Source organism: Crotalus tigris, unplaced genomic scaffold (assembly GCF_016545835.1).
Source record: "Crotalus tigris isolate CLP2741 ecotype Arizona unplaced genomic scaffold, ASM1654583v1 scf7180000019496.3020429, whole genome shotgun sequence".
Lineage (NCBI taxonomy): Eukaryota > Metazoa > Chordata > Lepidosauria > Squamata > Viperidae > Crotalus > Crotalus tigris.
In genome coordinates, this window is record NW_024097566.1 from 238524 (window position 1) to 255485 (window position 16962).

Here is a 16962-nt window from a genome sequence, read left to right on the forward strand (position 1 = left end):
TGAATGTGCCGGTCCAGCATCCAAAAATGCTGGTTTGTCAACTCTAAACTGCAATAGTTCCGATCGTCTTGGATCCATGCTTTTAAGTTCCTTATACGTCTATGTTGGTCGTTGATCAAGGCGTGCAAAGTGCGCCGCTGGAATTGGCGGACTGCTTGTCGGCATTCCAAGGAATCAACTGTCGGTCTCCTCCTCAGCGATTTTGGGGCCAGGTTCTCCTTAATACAGCCGTGCAGAAATGCTAGCTTACAGTAGTTAGATGAAACGCGTTGTGCAAACTTCTCCCACTTCCTGGCTCTGAGCAGAACTGCTCTATCATATCCATGGTTAATAACACTAAAAATATGAACCCTGGGAATATTCACATTTAAAATAAGGTGAGCACCAGGGTGATAAAACTATAAAAGTTTAATTTAATTTAAAAACGCCAAGCTTTCGCTGAACGCGAAGCCAGAAAATAGCAAGGCAGCCCAAAATCTTAAACCCCTCTGCAACTCAGACTAACCTGAGCACAACCAAACAGAACACTCCCCCAGCGAATCAGAGCACAGCCAAGCCCCTAACCATTCAGAACACACCTCCACCCAATCAGAACACAGCCAAGCTCCCACCCAATCAGTTCATACCCCCACTGGCAGTTAAAAGGAAGAAACAGCTAAGACCACACATTGCTCCTCGAAGCACGAAGTATATATGTATGTCTTTGGTTGTTCGGGTTTTCTCCCGCGTAAAATTGGAAGTGTCTTGGCGACGTTTCGACGAAGTCCCATTCGTCATCTTCAGAATGGTGTTTTCAGCTTCGTGCTTCGAGCAGCAATGTGTGGTCTTAGCTGTTTCTTCCTTTTAACTGCCAGTGGGGGTATGAACTGATTGGGTGGGAACTTGGCTGTGTTCTGATTGGGTGGAGGTGTGTTCTGATTGGTTAGGGGCTTGGCTGTGCTCTGATTGGCTGGGGGGTTGGCTGTGCTCTGATTGGCTGGGGGAGTGTTCTGTTTGGTTGTGCTCAGGTTAGTCTGAGTTGCAGAGGGGTTTAAGATTTTGGGCTGCCTTGCTATTTTTTGGCTTCGCGTTCGTGGTCGTGCCTCCTCTTCATGGAGGGTGTCAGTTTGCTTCATGTATGGATTGGAGGGGTTTAAAGTGGCTAATGATGCAGCTGTGGTCTGGCTTCTGGTTTGTGGTCGTGCCTCATCATCGGTGTGGCTTTGGGTTTGTTTTTTGCGTGGATGTGTGGTGGTGACATCCTGTGTGGTTTTTGTGAGTGTGGGTCTGGTATCATTTTTTGTGTTAGGGAGTCGTTTGTCAATAAGGGCGGGTTTCCAAATGGCTGGTAGGCGGGAGGTATCATCTCGCTTGTTCATGCTGTGTGGGCGTTTTTCTATCTCGATGGCTTCTCTGATTATTCTGTTATTAAAATGTTCACTTTTGGCAATGGTTCTGGTATTTTTAAAGTCAATTTCATGTCCTGTGGCTTTAAGGTGTTGGACCAGGGAAGATGTTGGTTCCTCTTTTTTGACTGAGTTCTTATGTTCTTCAATGCGTGCACTTATTCTTCTGTTGGTTTGTCCGATGTATGTGGTGGGACAAGTGGTGCATGGGATTTCGTATACTCCTTGATTTTCTAATTCAATTTTATCTTTGGGGTTTCTAAGGATGGTGGATATTTTTCTGTTTGTGCAGAATGCTGTTTTGATGTTGTGTTTATGGAGGATCTTACTGATTCTGTCTGTGGTGCCTTTTATGTATGGGAGGAGGGCTTTGCCGTTTTCTTGTTCTTTGTCTTGGATTTTAGTGGGGGTTTCTTTTTGGATTAGGTTTGTAATCTTATTTCTATGGAATCCATTGGATGTTAGTACATTGGTGAGAGTGTGTAGTTCGGGTTTTAGGTGTTGTTCGTCAGCTAAGCGTTTTGTTCTGGAGATGAGTGTCTTGGCTACAGAGTTGATCTGTGCTGGGTGGTGGTGTGAGAGAGCGTGCAGATAGCGGTTTGTGTGTGTTTTCTTCTGGTAGATGGTGTGTCCTAGGGAGCCATTGGATTTCTTGTAGACTAAGACATCCAGGAAGGGAAGTTGGTTGTTAGCTTCTGTTTCCATGGTGAACTGTACTTTGGGATGTAGGCTGTTGAGGTGTGTGAGGAAGTTGTCCAGTTTTTCTTCCCATGTGGCCAGATTATGAAGGTGTCGTCTACGTATCTGAGCCAGAGTTTGGGTTTGTGGTCCGATTTTTCTAGAGCTTGGGTTTCAAAGTGTTCCATGTAGAGGTTGGCAATGACAGGTGAGAGGGGTGATCCCATGGGTGCTCCTTCTGTTTGTTTGTATTTTTGTCCATTATAGATGAAGTATGTGTTGGATAGGCAGTGGTTGGTCAGATCTAAGATGTGTTTGGGGGGGTTATATTTGTTTTGGATAGCTGTCAAGGCTTCTTTGATAGGCACTTGGGTGAAGAGGGATATGACATCGAAGCTCACGAGTAGGTCGCTGGGCTGTAAGTTTTGTTTCTTTATGATCTCTATAAACTGGAATGAGTTTTTTACGTGTGAGGTGATGGATTCTGCATAGGGCTGTAGTTGTTTGGCGAGAAATTTGGCTAGGTTTTGTAGAGGTGAGCCTATGGAGCTGACTATAGGTCTGAGTGGGGTTCCTTCTTTGTGTATCTTGGGGAGACCATAGAGTTTGGGGCATCTGGATGATTTCTCTCTGGGAATGATTCTTTGCTGGATCTCTTCGCTAATGGGGGAGGCTTTTATTTTGGATCTGGTGGTTTTTTCCAGGTAGGTGGTGGGATCTGTATTTAGGGGTTTGTATGTGGAGTCTTGGAGTAGGTTGGTTAATTTGGTTTGGTAGTCAGATGTGTTCATAACCACCGTGGCGTTGCCCTTGTCTGCTGGTAGGATTATTATGCTGGTGTCTTCTTTCAGGTTACGTAGTGCTGTCTGTTCCTCTTTGGGTAAGTTGCTTTTGGGTGGCTTGCTGGTGCAGAGGATGTTGGTGATTTCGAGTCTGATTCTGTTAGCGTCGTCGGGGTTGATTTTGGTCAGGCTGGTTTCAACTCCACATATAATGGTTTCAGTGGGGATGTGTTTGGGAGCGACTGCAAAGTTGAATCCTTTGGAAAGGACATTGGTTTCGGCTTTGGTGAGGATCCTATCTGAGATGTTATGCACTGTTTGTTTCATGTGTGGCTATGAGGGAGGAGGGGTTTGTTTCTGGCGTTCTTGTAGTCTTCGGAGTTTGTTGGTGTGTGTATCTGTCTTGAGGGTGGTCTGTGTTTCGGCTCTCCAGACGGCGAGTTGTTTGGATTTGTCCCAAAGTGCGGGGTGGATCTTGTTGCTGAGTTTGAGGTGGAGTGTGAGGAGATCTTTGTTAATTCGGTCTAGGAGGAATCTTTTTGTGTGAAGTTCATTTCTGATTAGGGCCAATTCTGTTCTTTTCAGGATCCGTTTGGTGGCTGCAGAGTTGGAGTGGAATTTCAGTTGGAAACATGTGGGGATTAGATTTTGATCTCGGCAGTTGCGTAGGAATGCGAGGTCGCATAAAATGGAAGCTCTTTGGACTTCAAGTTTTTCATAGGTCCTGGTCAGATGGTGGATTTCCTCCCCGTAGAGGTTCGATATTTGTTTTCTGAGGTTTTCGCGGGTGTTTGTATGTAGGTCTTTGGTTGTTCGGGTTTTCTCTAAAATTGGAAGTGTCTTGGCGACGTTTCGACGAAGTCCCATTCGTCATCTTCAGGCTGGTGTTTTCAGCTTCGTGCTTCGAGCAGCAATGTGTGGTCTTAGCTGTTTCTTCCTTTTAACTGCCAGTGGGGGTATGAACTGATTGGGTGGGAGCTTGGCTGTGTTCTGATTGGGTGGAGGTGTGTTCTGATTGGTTAGGGGCTTGGCTGTGCTCTGATTGGCTGGGGGGTTGGCTGTGCTCTGATTGGCTGGGGGAGTGTTCTGTTTGGTTGTGCTCAGGTTAGTCTGAGTTGCAGAGGGGTTTAAGATTTTGGGCTGCCTTGCTATTTTTGGGCTTCGCGTTCGTGGTCGTGCCTCCTCTTCATGGAGGGTGTCAGTTTGCTTCATGTATGGATTGGAGGGGTTTAAAGTGGCTAATGATGCAGCTGTGGTCTGGCTTCTGGTTTGTGGTCATGCCTCATCATCGGTGTGGCTTTGGGTTTGTTTTTTGCATGGATGTGTGGGATCTGTATTTAGGGGTTTGTATGTGGAGTCTTGGAGTAGGTTGGTTAATTTGGTTTGGTAGCCAGATGTGTTCATAACCACCGTGGCGTTGCCCTTGTCTGCTGGTCATCAAAAGGGAGCATAAAGCTAACTTTGTGGGCATACTCAACTCGGTATACCCTGACATTCAGTTCACAGAGGAGGAGGAGAACCAGGGGAGACTGGCGTTCTTGGACATAATGGTCCACCGCCAGCCAGATGGGACCCTGAGTACGAGGGTATACCGAAAACCTACACATACAGATAGAATTCTGCATTATGCTAGTAACCATCCTATGACCCACAAAGTTAGCTGCATAAGAACGCTATTTAGATGAATAGACTCCCATTGCAGCACAGCCAAAGCTAAAAGGGAAGAAAGAAACCATCTCTTCCAAATATGCAGACGCAATGGTTACCCTACCAGGTTCATCAGACGCTGTAGTATACCACCCAAACCCCGGATGAGCTCGGATATGGAGGAACTCCCATCACAGATAACCCGTGTCACCCTCCCTTACATCAGCAATGTTTCAGAAGCAACAGCCAGGTTGTTAGCCCCCCATAAAGTGAGGGTAGCTCACAGACCTGATCAAACCTTAAGATCCAAAGTGATGCGCCCAAAGGACCCGCTCCCCAACACTGAAAAATCGGCAATCATATATAAAATCAACTGCAAAGATTGCCCCGTTAATTATGTTGGAGAGACTTCAAAAAGAATGAAGACTAGGGTCCATGAGCATAAATTAGCGGTAAAAAGGGGGGAACAGCACTCCCAAGTATGGGCGCACATGGCGGATTCTGGACATTGCTTTGACTTTGATAATGTATGCATCCTGTCCGGTGACAATACGAAAGAGGGCCGGTTACTAAAAGAGGCATGGCTCTCTGACAGGGACTCTGTCAACCGGCACATTGATTTGTGCCCGGCACATCTAACTTTAAGAGCATGGAGCGGGCGAGATCGCCCACCCCTAAGGAGACACCCTGCGACAGTACCACGTAATCCCAGGGAAGAAGTTATGGAGGGGATGAATTTTCACCCCCCACAACAACAGCAACGGCTCATGGACATTCAGGAGAATAGTCAACGATTGAGGGACTTCTCCCCCCTTGCTCCAGGACCATGCACATGCTCCCAGACAGTGAGAGAACGCTTGCATGATGAGAAAGAGGCAATTAGCCAACGAACAATCATTCCCGACCCCCCGAAATCCAAAACAGCGATGATCCAGCAGCATCAAGAAAGAAGGAGGATGGGACCGGCTTGCCCTGTGACGACAGTCCATCAACGGAAACAACAGAGCACCAATCGGAACGCCCAAGAGAATATAGAGATCGAGAGCAGTGTGAATGGGGGAGAAATGCAAATAAGGGTAGAACGTGATAGAAACTGTAAAAAAGATCACTGTGTTGATGGAGGGAGGAATACAAAGGAACCAGGCATACGTATTCAAAAAAGGAGGGCACACAAGGGCTTGTATGAGGAGGAAGGAGATATTCAAGGGATTCAGTCTGACGTGGAGTCCGAGAACATTGATAATGGGGTGAAAGAGCAAGTAGATGTCAGACGGAATGGCAACGACAGAAACGGAGTTTATGCAGCCAAAGAGAGGGAAATGGAAAGCAAGGGATGGGGAGAAAGGCTGAGAGTGCGCCCCCATAGAATGAGGGATGACAATTGGGGAGCAAGTAAAGATCAGAAGAAGGAGGAAGGTAGGAGATACGGAGGTGTGAAGAGGGAACAACTTAGAGATACAAATGACCAAAAAAGGGGAGGAAAGAACCTCCCTTATTCAAGACAGTGGGAGGTAGAGGGGAATAACGACACACCCACAAGCAGTAAAAGCAAGAAAAGAGGAGTCATCGGTATGGAAGCCATAATTAAAAAGCAGTTAAATCAATTAGGACCTACGACAAGATCTAAGAGCCGTGTGCAAATGACAGCTCACCTATAAAGGCACTCTCCCACAGACCAGCATTAACCCTGACGATGTCAGAAGTATCTGACGAAAGCTTGGTGATCGGTGATGGTATTAAACTTTTATAGTTTATTATATTCCTGGTGTTCACGTTTTATTGGTAATTGACTATATATATATAGTAATATATGAGTAATAATATATATATGAGTAATAATATTAAAAATATGAACCCTGGGTATATTCATGTTTAAAATAAAATGAGCACCAAGGTAGTTAAAACTATAAAAGTTTAATTTAAAAATGCCAAGCTTTCGCCGTCACCTGCCGGCATCATCAGGACTGTGCATGACCATACTTACGAGGCTTATCACATGGATAAACAGCTTACCGAACTACCCCAATTTACTGCTGTAACCCAGGCAGCCCAGAATGTTACACATGACCATCTTAGTAACAACTGGGCACGAGGGGGAGGCGTTAGGGAAGAAAGGGAAAGCACTCGTAAAGAGAATAGCTGCATGGATGTGGATTGGAAAAAGAGGAAAGGGAAATGCAAACCACCACACAAACCTGAGGGAGAGAATAGATCAAAGGAGGGGGGCAACCAGGGAGATAGGGAGGTTGCCCCACCCACCCTAGAATCCAAGGAAAAGAAGGCAAATGAGGACATACATGTAGATAAGTGGTGCAGGAAGAAACGGATCACCGGAGTACAATCTATCCAATTAGGTCTGATAACGAGATCAATGAGCCGGGCGCAGACTCTGGCTTGCTTATAAGAGACTCTCCCACTCTCTGGCGTTTTAAGCCCTGATGATGCCGGCAGGTGACGGCGAAAGCTTGGCGTTTTTAAATTAAACTTTTATAGTTTTAACTACCTTGGTGCTCATTTTATTTTAAACATATATATATGTGTGTGTGTGTTTTCTGAGGTTTTCGCGGGTGTTGGTATGTAGGTCTTTGGTTATTCGGGTTTTCTCCCACGTAAAATTGGAAGTTTTACGTAGGAGAAAACCCGAATAACCAAAGACCTACATACATACATACATACATACATATACATACATACATACATACATACATATATATATATATAATATAGTATATAATATAGTATGCTTTCCCCCCCCCCTTTTTTTATTCTATTTCTTGATATGAGTAATATAAAAAAGTTGAAATGGCTTAGATAAAGGAAATATTTTAGATATTTAAATATGATTGAATTTAAGAAAATTATAATGGATAAAAAAAGAAAAAATGTTCTGAATAAGAGTTAAAAAACTAGATGACTAGATGTATTAAATGGAATATTTAAAGATTAAACATATTTTTAATTATGGTTAAAAAAATAAGAAATCTAGGAAACCAATATATATTAGCTTAGGAGGGACATATATTTTAAGTAGTATGTTACTTTTTGTTTCTTTACTCTTGCTCTCCTTTCTTTTTTACTGTTTTATCTATTCCTTAAGAAATGTAAAATTGCTGAGATGGTTCATATGGAAAAAATAGACTTAAATTTTTAAATGTAATTAATTTTTGAGAAAATCTTAACCAGTAAGAATACTTTGAATTTTGTGGGAGAAAGAAATTTAAATAAGAATTGTAACAGGATCTATAATGAGGCAACCAGAATGATTGGACAGAAAAGAAATATTGATGTGATTATTATTTTTAGGAATATTGGAAAAAAGATATATATTTAATTGATATCTATCAAAACAATAAGAATTGTATTAACTCAGTGTTTGCAAAAGAGGACATTTTGGGGAAAAGAGGAAATCAACTGAAATCATTATGTGGATTATGGATTATAGAAATCAATTATTAGTGATTGTTTTACAAATGTAAACCCAGACAACATACTGTTCACCAATTATTAAGTAATTTATGTTTAAAAAAATCAATAAAATATATTGCAAAAAAAGAAAGTACATACTGTATAACCTATACCTTATTTTAGAAAAGTATAGTATAACTTCACAGTGGTTTGAATGTACATTTAGCAAGAAGCATACTAATATCTATCTATACAATAAAAGTAATATTGTTATATTTACACACCTGCGTCTCTCCCTGACTTCTGAAGATGACACAGTACCAGTAGTAGTTGTAGTCAAGGTAGTAGTAACCCCAGTATTCAGAACTGAGGGTGCAACAGGAACAGTCAGTGCTGTGGAAACATTGTCTTTGTCTTTCTCAGAACTATCGTCAGCCCACAAACGATTCGAGGTACTACAGGATCCCAGCAAAAACAACAAAAGAAAAGGAAAAATGGCTGAGAAATAACAGCAGTTCACTAAAAGAGTGTGATACAAAGAATGCTTTTTAAAAAAATGCAAACATTCCAAGTGAATTTTATTGGACTATCTTTTCACTTTACTTCTCAAGTACTGTTTATTAGTATGCATAGCTATTCTTTTTATGTAAATGTTATTTGGATTTTGAGCCATGGCTCATATGTAAAATGACAAAATGATGCACTGAAATTTAAACATAATATGGCTAAAATAATACACTGAAAGAAATGTCAAATTATATTAACATACAGTAATATTTTGCCAGTTGGAGATGCCTTAGGCTGGAGGTGGTTGGTGTAATAACAGTACCCTTCACACTGCTTGAGTCTATAATTTTTAGTCTTAATCCTTGTAATCCTTGTAATTTTAATTGTTCTTAAATTTATAATTGTTTTATATTTTTATTGCACTGTAAGATGCCCAGAGTTGCTTTGGATAGCAAAATGGTATCATAAAAATTTAATAATTAAATAAATACTCCAGTTGAAGCTATGTTTATATTCTATCATCTTCAGTGCAAAGAACCCAGATAAACTACCTGGCATTTCCACTTCTTGATCAGTAAATAAATATTAGTTATTCTCAATCATATGTAAATATTATATCCTAATTGGATACACACACACACGTCCCAAATAACACTATGAAAGGGGCGTAACAGCAGTATATAACCCATGGTTTTGATTTCTCCCTAATCACATGCACATAGACACAAGGACCTCCTTCAAATTACATTTACTCATCCTATCACAGGCATGTCAAACTCACTTCACATCGTGCGACGTATCGCGACGTTTTCCCCATTGCTGGCAGTTTGACATGCCTGTCCTATCAGGTCCTGCAAGAAAGGCATGCTCTGAGTTCCACTGAACAAGGAATGCCATTTGAAAAAGCACCTTTTCTATCATGGCTCCTGCCCTTTGGAACACCATCACCCCTACCCCCACCCCAGAAATCAGAATGGCTATAACCCTGCTGACTTATCATAAAGCCCTGAAAAAGAGGTGAGGAGTTAGAAGTGGGGCAAAGCCTGTGCAGTAACCTTATTGACTGTTTTTGATGGGTATGAGAACACCCCTGCTATGGATTTTGTTGGATGGCCTTTTAAAAATATTTTATGGCTCTTAAATTATAGTTACTGTTGTTTTGGTGTGTGTGTGTGTGTGTTTTTTTTTAAATTGTAATCTACCCAGAGTCAGAGATATGAGATGGGAGGCAATATAAATGGATTAAATACATACACACAGTTTTTTAGGGAATGTTGCCCTCCCAAAAAACAGATACGGGAATTACAATGGGTCAATCTAAAAACTTTTTTCTGGTCTCTCTTGGATAGAGTAAGGTGGAAACTGTCAGAAATCATTCTGGAGATCAATATCTCCAGGAATGTTCAAAACCCACAGATATCAGTGTATTAAATCCATATCTTAAGGTACAAATATGTGAATTACAGCAAGAAAAAAGGAATTTATCTTAGAATCAGACCACTACTATAATTTGAGTTGAAAACTAATTTAAGTTCACATGTGGTATTACTCTGGTCTCAAATGCTTTTAATCCACCTGTAGGCACAAAATCAGCACAAAACTACAGGCCCAGTACCTTATGCACAAAAGCTCACATTAACCTCACCTGCTTTGCATGACTGATGTTGCTGAACCTGTTGTGGCCTTTGCAGCAGTGGTTGTACTAGAAAGCAGATTTTTCTGAAGACCAGTGAGAGAGGTAACAGTTGATATAGATGTAGTATTTGGAACACTAGTATTAATCAAGTCATCTTGTCTTCTACCAAAGGAACTGCTACCAAATAAAAGAAATTGAAATATTTTTATACTGATGATGTTTTAACCAAATTCCAATTAAATCCACTAAAAGATAAGGAAAAAAGGATAATTATAACACATGACTATTATTTCCCCCCTCTTCTAGATATGATTACATAGCCTTAACTCAGTAAAACAACATGCTTGCATATATCCATGTAATATTATGGCATATTTATCAAATGGCAATGTTGTAATTATTAATATTATTTTATATATTTAATAATAACTTTAATTACAACTCTGCTTGTAAAAGCAAGCAAATGAAAATACATATTTTACTAGTTATAAAATATAGTAAAATGCATATTTTACTAGTTATAAAATCATAAAAATTATAAAGCAAACTCACTAATGAGGAACTCATAGCTACCTAAAACATTCATATCAGTGAAAGGCAATCCTATTTCTATTGTTGCTTCCAGTAACAGGAAAGACAATATTTTTACACTTATTTAGTTCATTACATTATGGAAAATTATTTAAAAAAACCCAGTGAATTATATAAAGTGTGCCTTTTAGTTATTAATATCAAAAGAAAGAAAACTCTAAATTTAACATGATTACTGACAAAAGAAAAGCAGGTAGAAAAAAAATTACAAACCCAGAGAAACATCTTAGAGCAGAGATCCCCAACCTTTTGGGCACCAGGGACCGGTTCTGTGGAGAAAGATTTTTCCACGGACTGGAGAGTGTGTGGTTTTGTGTGCTGCCTGTATCCCACTGATGGGGCTTTGCTTGTTTGTGTGGCCTAGTTGCTGGCATGCCATGGCCCGGTATGGTCCACAGACCGGGGTTGGGGACCCATGTCTTAGAGAATAATATCCCCCCCTGCAACATCTCACATGTGAATATGCTCATACCAAAAGATGAGGGATGATCAAAATCAATTTTCCCATCAAACAAGTACAGAAATCACTGTAGTAATGAAGTAATTGTTATTTTTTGTTTATGGGAAACTATTTTTTATAAATTCAGTATATATTATATATACTAAATATATTATTCAACTGTGTACTGAAATATATTGAAACATTTAAATGATGCTGTCCTTTAAATTACTTTTTGAATAAATTATACTCAAAATCAAGCACTTAAAATGTTGATATTCTTTTACATGCTTGCTTTTTGCTAATAATTCTGGAAAATACCTCATATTGTAAAGTGTTATTTATTTACCTTTTCTGATAGCTTGAATTTAGTGATGTGGTTCCTTCATTTGAGATATTTTTCTTTGCATCTTCTTCCCATTTTCTTCTAGTATAAGAACCACTACCACGTATTATACTAGCTGAAGAATCCCTATTTTCTTTCTCTTCAATATCTGATGTACTGGCCAGCCGTCTTGGTATTGTAGGTGCTACATAAGCAAGCCTGGTTGTTTTTGTATCTTTCTCCTGAAATAATTATTTTAAAATAATATTTCAGTTTAGCACAATTTAAAGTTTCATTTTTTAAAGAACCAATTTCCTCAGAGCAATAAGTATATTCATTCATTCATGATATATTCCATATTAAATTTACAATTTCCTCCAATCAAATTTACAGAAGAGTAAGCTAAGGGCTTCATGAAATTAATCTAAGCACTATGTATCTCATGTTCTTCCCCTAAAGTATCATCATCAGCAAACCATGTTTCTAAACTGGATAATCAAGTCAGACTTTGCACAACAGAATTAATGTACCAAAATTTGACATCAGGTCCCAGAATAAGAACAAAATGATATCAAAGTATTTCAGCCTTCCAGGACACTTCATTACAGATCTTCAAAGAAGCTATTTTGGAAGAAAGAAACTTAATCAGCACAAGTGAGCGCGAAACTGCTAAACTCACATACTTCAAAAACTTCCAGACTGTGTGCGCGTGTGTGTCTGTCTTGTCTATCAAGTTTATATGACTAACTCAGACGATCTCAATAAACGCAATGAATTTTAAACAAATTACAACAATTGATAAGATACTTGTAATCTGGCACATTTTGGAGGAGTTACCTTGTCTTTGTTATCTAATGAAGATGATAATCTAGGGCTTGAAGCTGAACGCATAACACCTGTTGAATCTTTTTCTTTCTGAGTTTCTTTGCTAGCTGTAATTTCTGCCAGAGCCCCATAACTGCCAGTCTTTCGAAGACCCAATCTCCATGAAGCAGGTGACTCATCTTTTCGTTCTTCTTCTTTGGGAGAAATCTTAGCTGAAGCTGGAAACTGCAAAACATAGAGTTGCTTTGTTATAATCTTGCTTTCAAGCATCCACCATGCAAACATTTAAGAAAGGACCTGAATAGACCAGAATACAAGGAATTCTAGAATCTCAACAACAATAACAAGTTTTCTGCTATGTTCACTGACAAGTGTACATAAATCAGGGAAATAGCATCATTCTGCTGAATTACATTGCAACCATCTTCAATACCAAAACAAAGAATATTGGCTACAACATAAGTTTCTGTGTTACAGGATGAAGGTATCACACAATCACACAATGAACACTTAGAGAACAGAAGTTCAGGCAAGCAACTCTGCTTTTAGTTTTGTGGGGTTTGTGAAGGTTAGAACTCTTACCTTATTCAAAATGCATTTACACAACATACATGCTATATTTAAGGAATGTGGCAATTAATCTTTGCATTCTTCCACTTATCTTTATAAAATCTCAAAGGTGCAAAAATAAACATTACAGATGACTTCATCAGAGGGTTATATAGAGCAACTATGTGAAGCCTGGTTCAAAATTACATAAAATTTGTTTCCATATATATTATTTGGAAACTAATTCTAGCAAGCCTCCTTTAAAAAATCTCTTAAAAACATGCTGCTACCCAGGATGCTGACTCCCACCCAAGGAATACCTTCCAAAATAATGCAATAGTGAAAAATATATTATCTTCAAAAGTATTACTTTGTTAATAGACTTGTCCTCCCTCCAAAATGAAAGGCAGGATTCCTTCCTAGCCAATCAGCAGCAATGAAAAAGTTTAAAATATAACTATGAAGATGCTGGGTTTCTTATGCGCAATAATATTACAATATTGGCTGGATTCATACATTGCACTAAACTTTGATTATGTGGTATCATGGTTCGTCAGTAAGATACATTGGTCTGGATTGCAACAGTGCTAAACACTAAACCATGAATGTGGCTCTGTATAATGAGTGAATGCAATATTTCTGGTAGTCCATATTTGTTTTGTGCTTTATTTTATAACAGTAATATTTATTTAACATGAGAAAATAAGGTCAAATAATAAGAATGACTGCAGAAACACTAACTGTTTCTGTCAAACCTCAAGAATTTGAGCTTTTCTTTGGGTCTATAAACAGGTCACATAAGACATTCTAATTTTCAATCATTTTAATTCTAGAATTCTATGCTTTATGAGCTTTTTTCAATGGTAGCTTCTCTACATATGTCATATTTCTGGAGAAGAAAGAAAAGCTTATCGTTTCCTGAGCAAGTTAAAATTTTAAACTAATTATTTTTTCAAAGGTTAGCTTTCAATGTTGCACTATGAATACACACTTGCAATGATGCTAAAATAACACTGTTTAAAATCATGCAATTACAATGCCAACATTTAAATTAGCAATTGTTATTTGGTAATCTGGAAAAAGAAGCTAAACATACAATGCCCTCACCAGAGACTTTTCACCTTTACTTGGCACAAGAACAATGCCAGTTCTATGTAAGCCCTGCCTCCATGATGCAGGATCTACAGAGTCCATCATAGGCATGAGAGGAGAGGGAGAGTCATACTAAAGCCAATTGGGACAAGACACACACAAGAGATATAAAGATTGAAGAAAAAAATGGTCTTTGCTTTAAAAAGCTACGTGCATTTCTACCCTATTTATTTTTCACAAAAATGCACTAGATACTTTGCTTAAATTTATTTCATCAAAAATCCTTAATGATAATAGATTTTTTGAATTACAGAATTAAAATATATTAAAATGTTGATGTAAGGATTCACAAAAGTTTCTCCACATCTCTTGACTCCAGACATATTTTTGAATGAGGAATTCACTTTAGTACTTCCAGTGCTGGAAGACCCCCAACCATATAGGAAAAAAGAAGAGGAATAGGAATGGGAAGAGAAGAGAAGAGAGGGAAGGGTGAGAAAATCATTTAGAAATAAAGGAAAGCCAGAAGGAACAGAATTGTAGAAGAAAATTGATTCAGAGGTACTCTTTTTCTATTTTCTTCTTCACTAAGGATCACCATTACTTGTTCAAGTTTATCCAAGTACGGTTAAAGGTTTCCTTAGTATTGCAACTAGATGTGGAAATAGTTGAAACCTAATGCTATTTTATAAATTAGCTGACATAATTGATGCTTCTCCATATTCACATAAAATATAGGAAAGTACAGATATACAATGTTCTGAATCTAAACCTAAAAGATGCGTGTATCAGCACCTCATTAAGGAATACACAATAGCTGTGCTTCCCAAGAAAATTAAGTGTTTGATGTAAGAAAGTGACAAACAGCGTTAAGTAGTTTCAGAAAAGGTGTGAGCATGCTATTGGCCCTTCCTTAGCTTAAAAATATTTTTTCCTTGGACTGCAAAGTTATCATGCAAGTGCAGATAGACACATCTTCTTTATAGATGCATCAAGAGATGCGGTAAGCACACTAAGAAATGCTCTGATGCATATTTTCAGCTTCAAATCTGATGCACACCATATCCCTAGAAAGTTATTGAGATTTGCTGAGAGCATTGGTAAAGGCTACCAGGAATTCTTACTCTTTAGGGTTTTTCTTTTAGGGTGTTCTCAAACCTACTGGCAAATTGACAGATTAAACAAGTTGACAGATCTCTAAATTGAGCAGACTGAGAACTGACACAGCAATCTTTCACTCTTAGCATCTAACAAATCTTGAAAACTACCCAGTATTTGGATGAAAGACCATCAAGGAAACCAAGGATTGTATGTTGGACTGGGAAACTAAAAAAATATTCTAGAATATTTCTTTATTATTACCAAGGCAACTATACAGCACAGTAAACACCAGTTTCCAGCTCAATTTGTAGCATTTAAGATTTCATAGAGGTTTTTTTTTTACAGTTGGCAAGTAATAAAAATGCTTGCTCTTCAACATACAAACAATACAAAAGCTATATATTTGTTCAAAGCAAAAGTATGTGAATCTCTAGGATTATAAGTTAGTTTATAGGGAAAATTAGAATCAAAGTAAGATCTTTACAACACAGCTATATGGAAATGTGTCATGCTTAAACAAAGGTGATTTCAGGACCTCCAAAATATAACTGTTAATGCTCTCAATGCTGGAAAAGTTTGAAATCCAACAGTCTACTGTCAGGCAGACTGTGTAAAAATTGAGAGAACTCATCAGCACTGTCACCCTCTCCTGGAATGGTTGATCAACCAAGATCACACCAAAAACAAGGCACGCAATATTTCATAAGGTCTTAAAGGTAATATCTAAGGAACTAATGGCCTCTCTTGTATTGGCAAAAATGAGACCACTATCAGCAGGATTCTGAACAACAATACTGGGCATGGTAGGACTACAAGGAGAAAGTTATTACTTTCCAAAAAGCATACGGCTGCCTATCTACAGTTTGTGAAAGACCACATGGATGCACCAAATGGCTATTGGAAGAATGAGACCGAAATAAAGCTTCTTAGCTTGAATGAAAAGTGTTAACGTTTGGCAAAAGACAAACCACTGCATTTCAGCATAAGAACTTATCCCATGTATCAAACACGGTAGTGGCAATATCAGAATTTGGAACAGATATTTTTGCTTCTGTGGCAGCACAATTTGCTCTCAATGATGGAACTGTGGGTTATGAAATGTTTCAGCAAATTCTACAGAAAAATGTCAGGATAATTGTCCATGAATTGAAGCTCAAGAGCAAGATAACAATCCAAAATATAAAAGTCGTATGACCAAAGAATGGTTAAAGCAGAAGAAAGTTAAATGTTTTGGAATGGCTAATCAAACTCCTGACCGTAATCCTATAGAAATGTTGTGGAAGGACCTTAAGCAGGCAGTTTATGTGAGGAAGCCCACCACCATCCCTGAGTTAAAGTTGTTCTGTAAGGAAAAATCAGCTACAATTCCTCCAAGCTGACTTTAGACTGATCAACAGTTTAGTTGCAATTATTGCTGCCCCAGGAGACACATCAGTTACTGAAAGAAATGGTTCACATACTTTTGCCATCCATAAATACGTAGCATTGTCATTTTCCTCAATATTATTTTCAGTATTATTACTTTTGACTCTTTTGTTTAACTGGGTTCTTTTTACCTGGCTGTAGGACTTACGTGAAGAACAAACCATTTTAGATCATTATTATACAAAAATATTGAAAATTCAAAAGGGTTCACAAGCTTTCAAGCACCACTGTATAGGCTAAGTACCAAAACTTCCCCTGAATTTATATGTGCACATTCTTTACATATAGCACACATTTATTTAAACGTTGTCACTCTATGGCTGCTAGACAGGGAACAGACATTGTCACTGTCCATCTAAGTGATTCTTCTGAAGATAATTGTTTCCTAGTTGCTAAAGAGATTGAAGAAGCACCAATACTAAGAATGGAGACTCTTCCATCCAACAATCTATTCCAGACTCCTGCTTTTCTACTACTTCGAAACAGAAAAGCAATAAATTTGCTTCCTGTCAGAAAGAAGCCAGGGCCTGCTCTATATGTGGCCTATGAGTTATGGATCTGTTTACTTGACAGTG

The 16962-nt window shown here is 38.7% G+C and overlaps 1 protein-coding gene across 3 annotated transcripts in view; it reads right to left on the reverse strand.

Annotated features, from left to right (window-relative positions):
- Window positions 1-16962, reverse strand: part of PPP1R12A (protein phosphatase 1 regulatory subunit 12A) — a 178786-nt gene that overhangs the window by 39671 nt on the left and 122153 nt on the right. For 2 of the 3 annotated variants that reach the window (XM_039362940.1, XM_039362938.1), the window contains exons 10-13: window positions 12233-12445; window positions 11420-11637; window positions 10050-10217; window positions 8182-8352 (exon numbers count right to left, since the gene is read on the reverse strand). In XM_039362940.1, coding sequence (XP_039218874.1) covers window positions 8182-8352; window positions 10050-10217; window positions 11420-11637; window positions 12233-12445 — 770 coding nt within the window. The remainder of the gene's footprint in view (window positions 1-8181; window positions 8353-10049; window positions 10218-11419; window positions 11638-12232; window positions 12446-16962) is intronic. The other variant, XM_039362939.1, reaches the window with a different exon arrangement.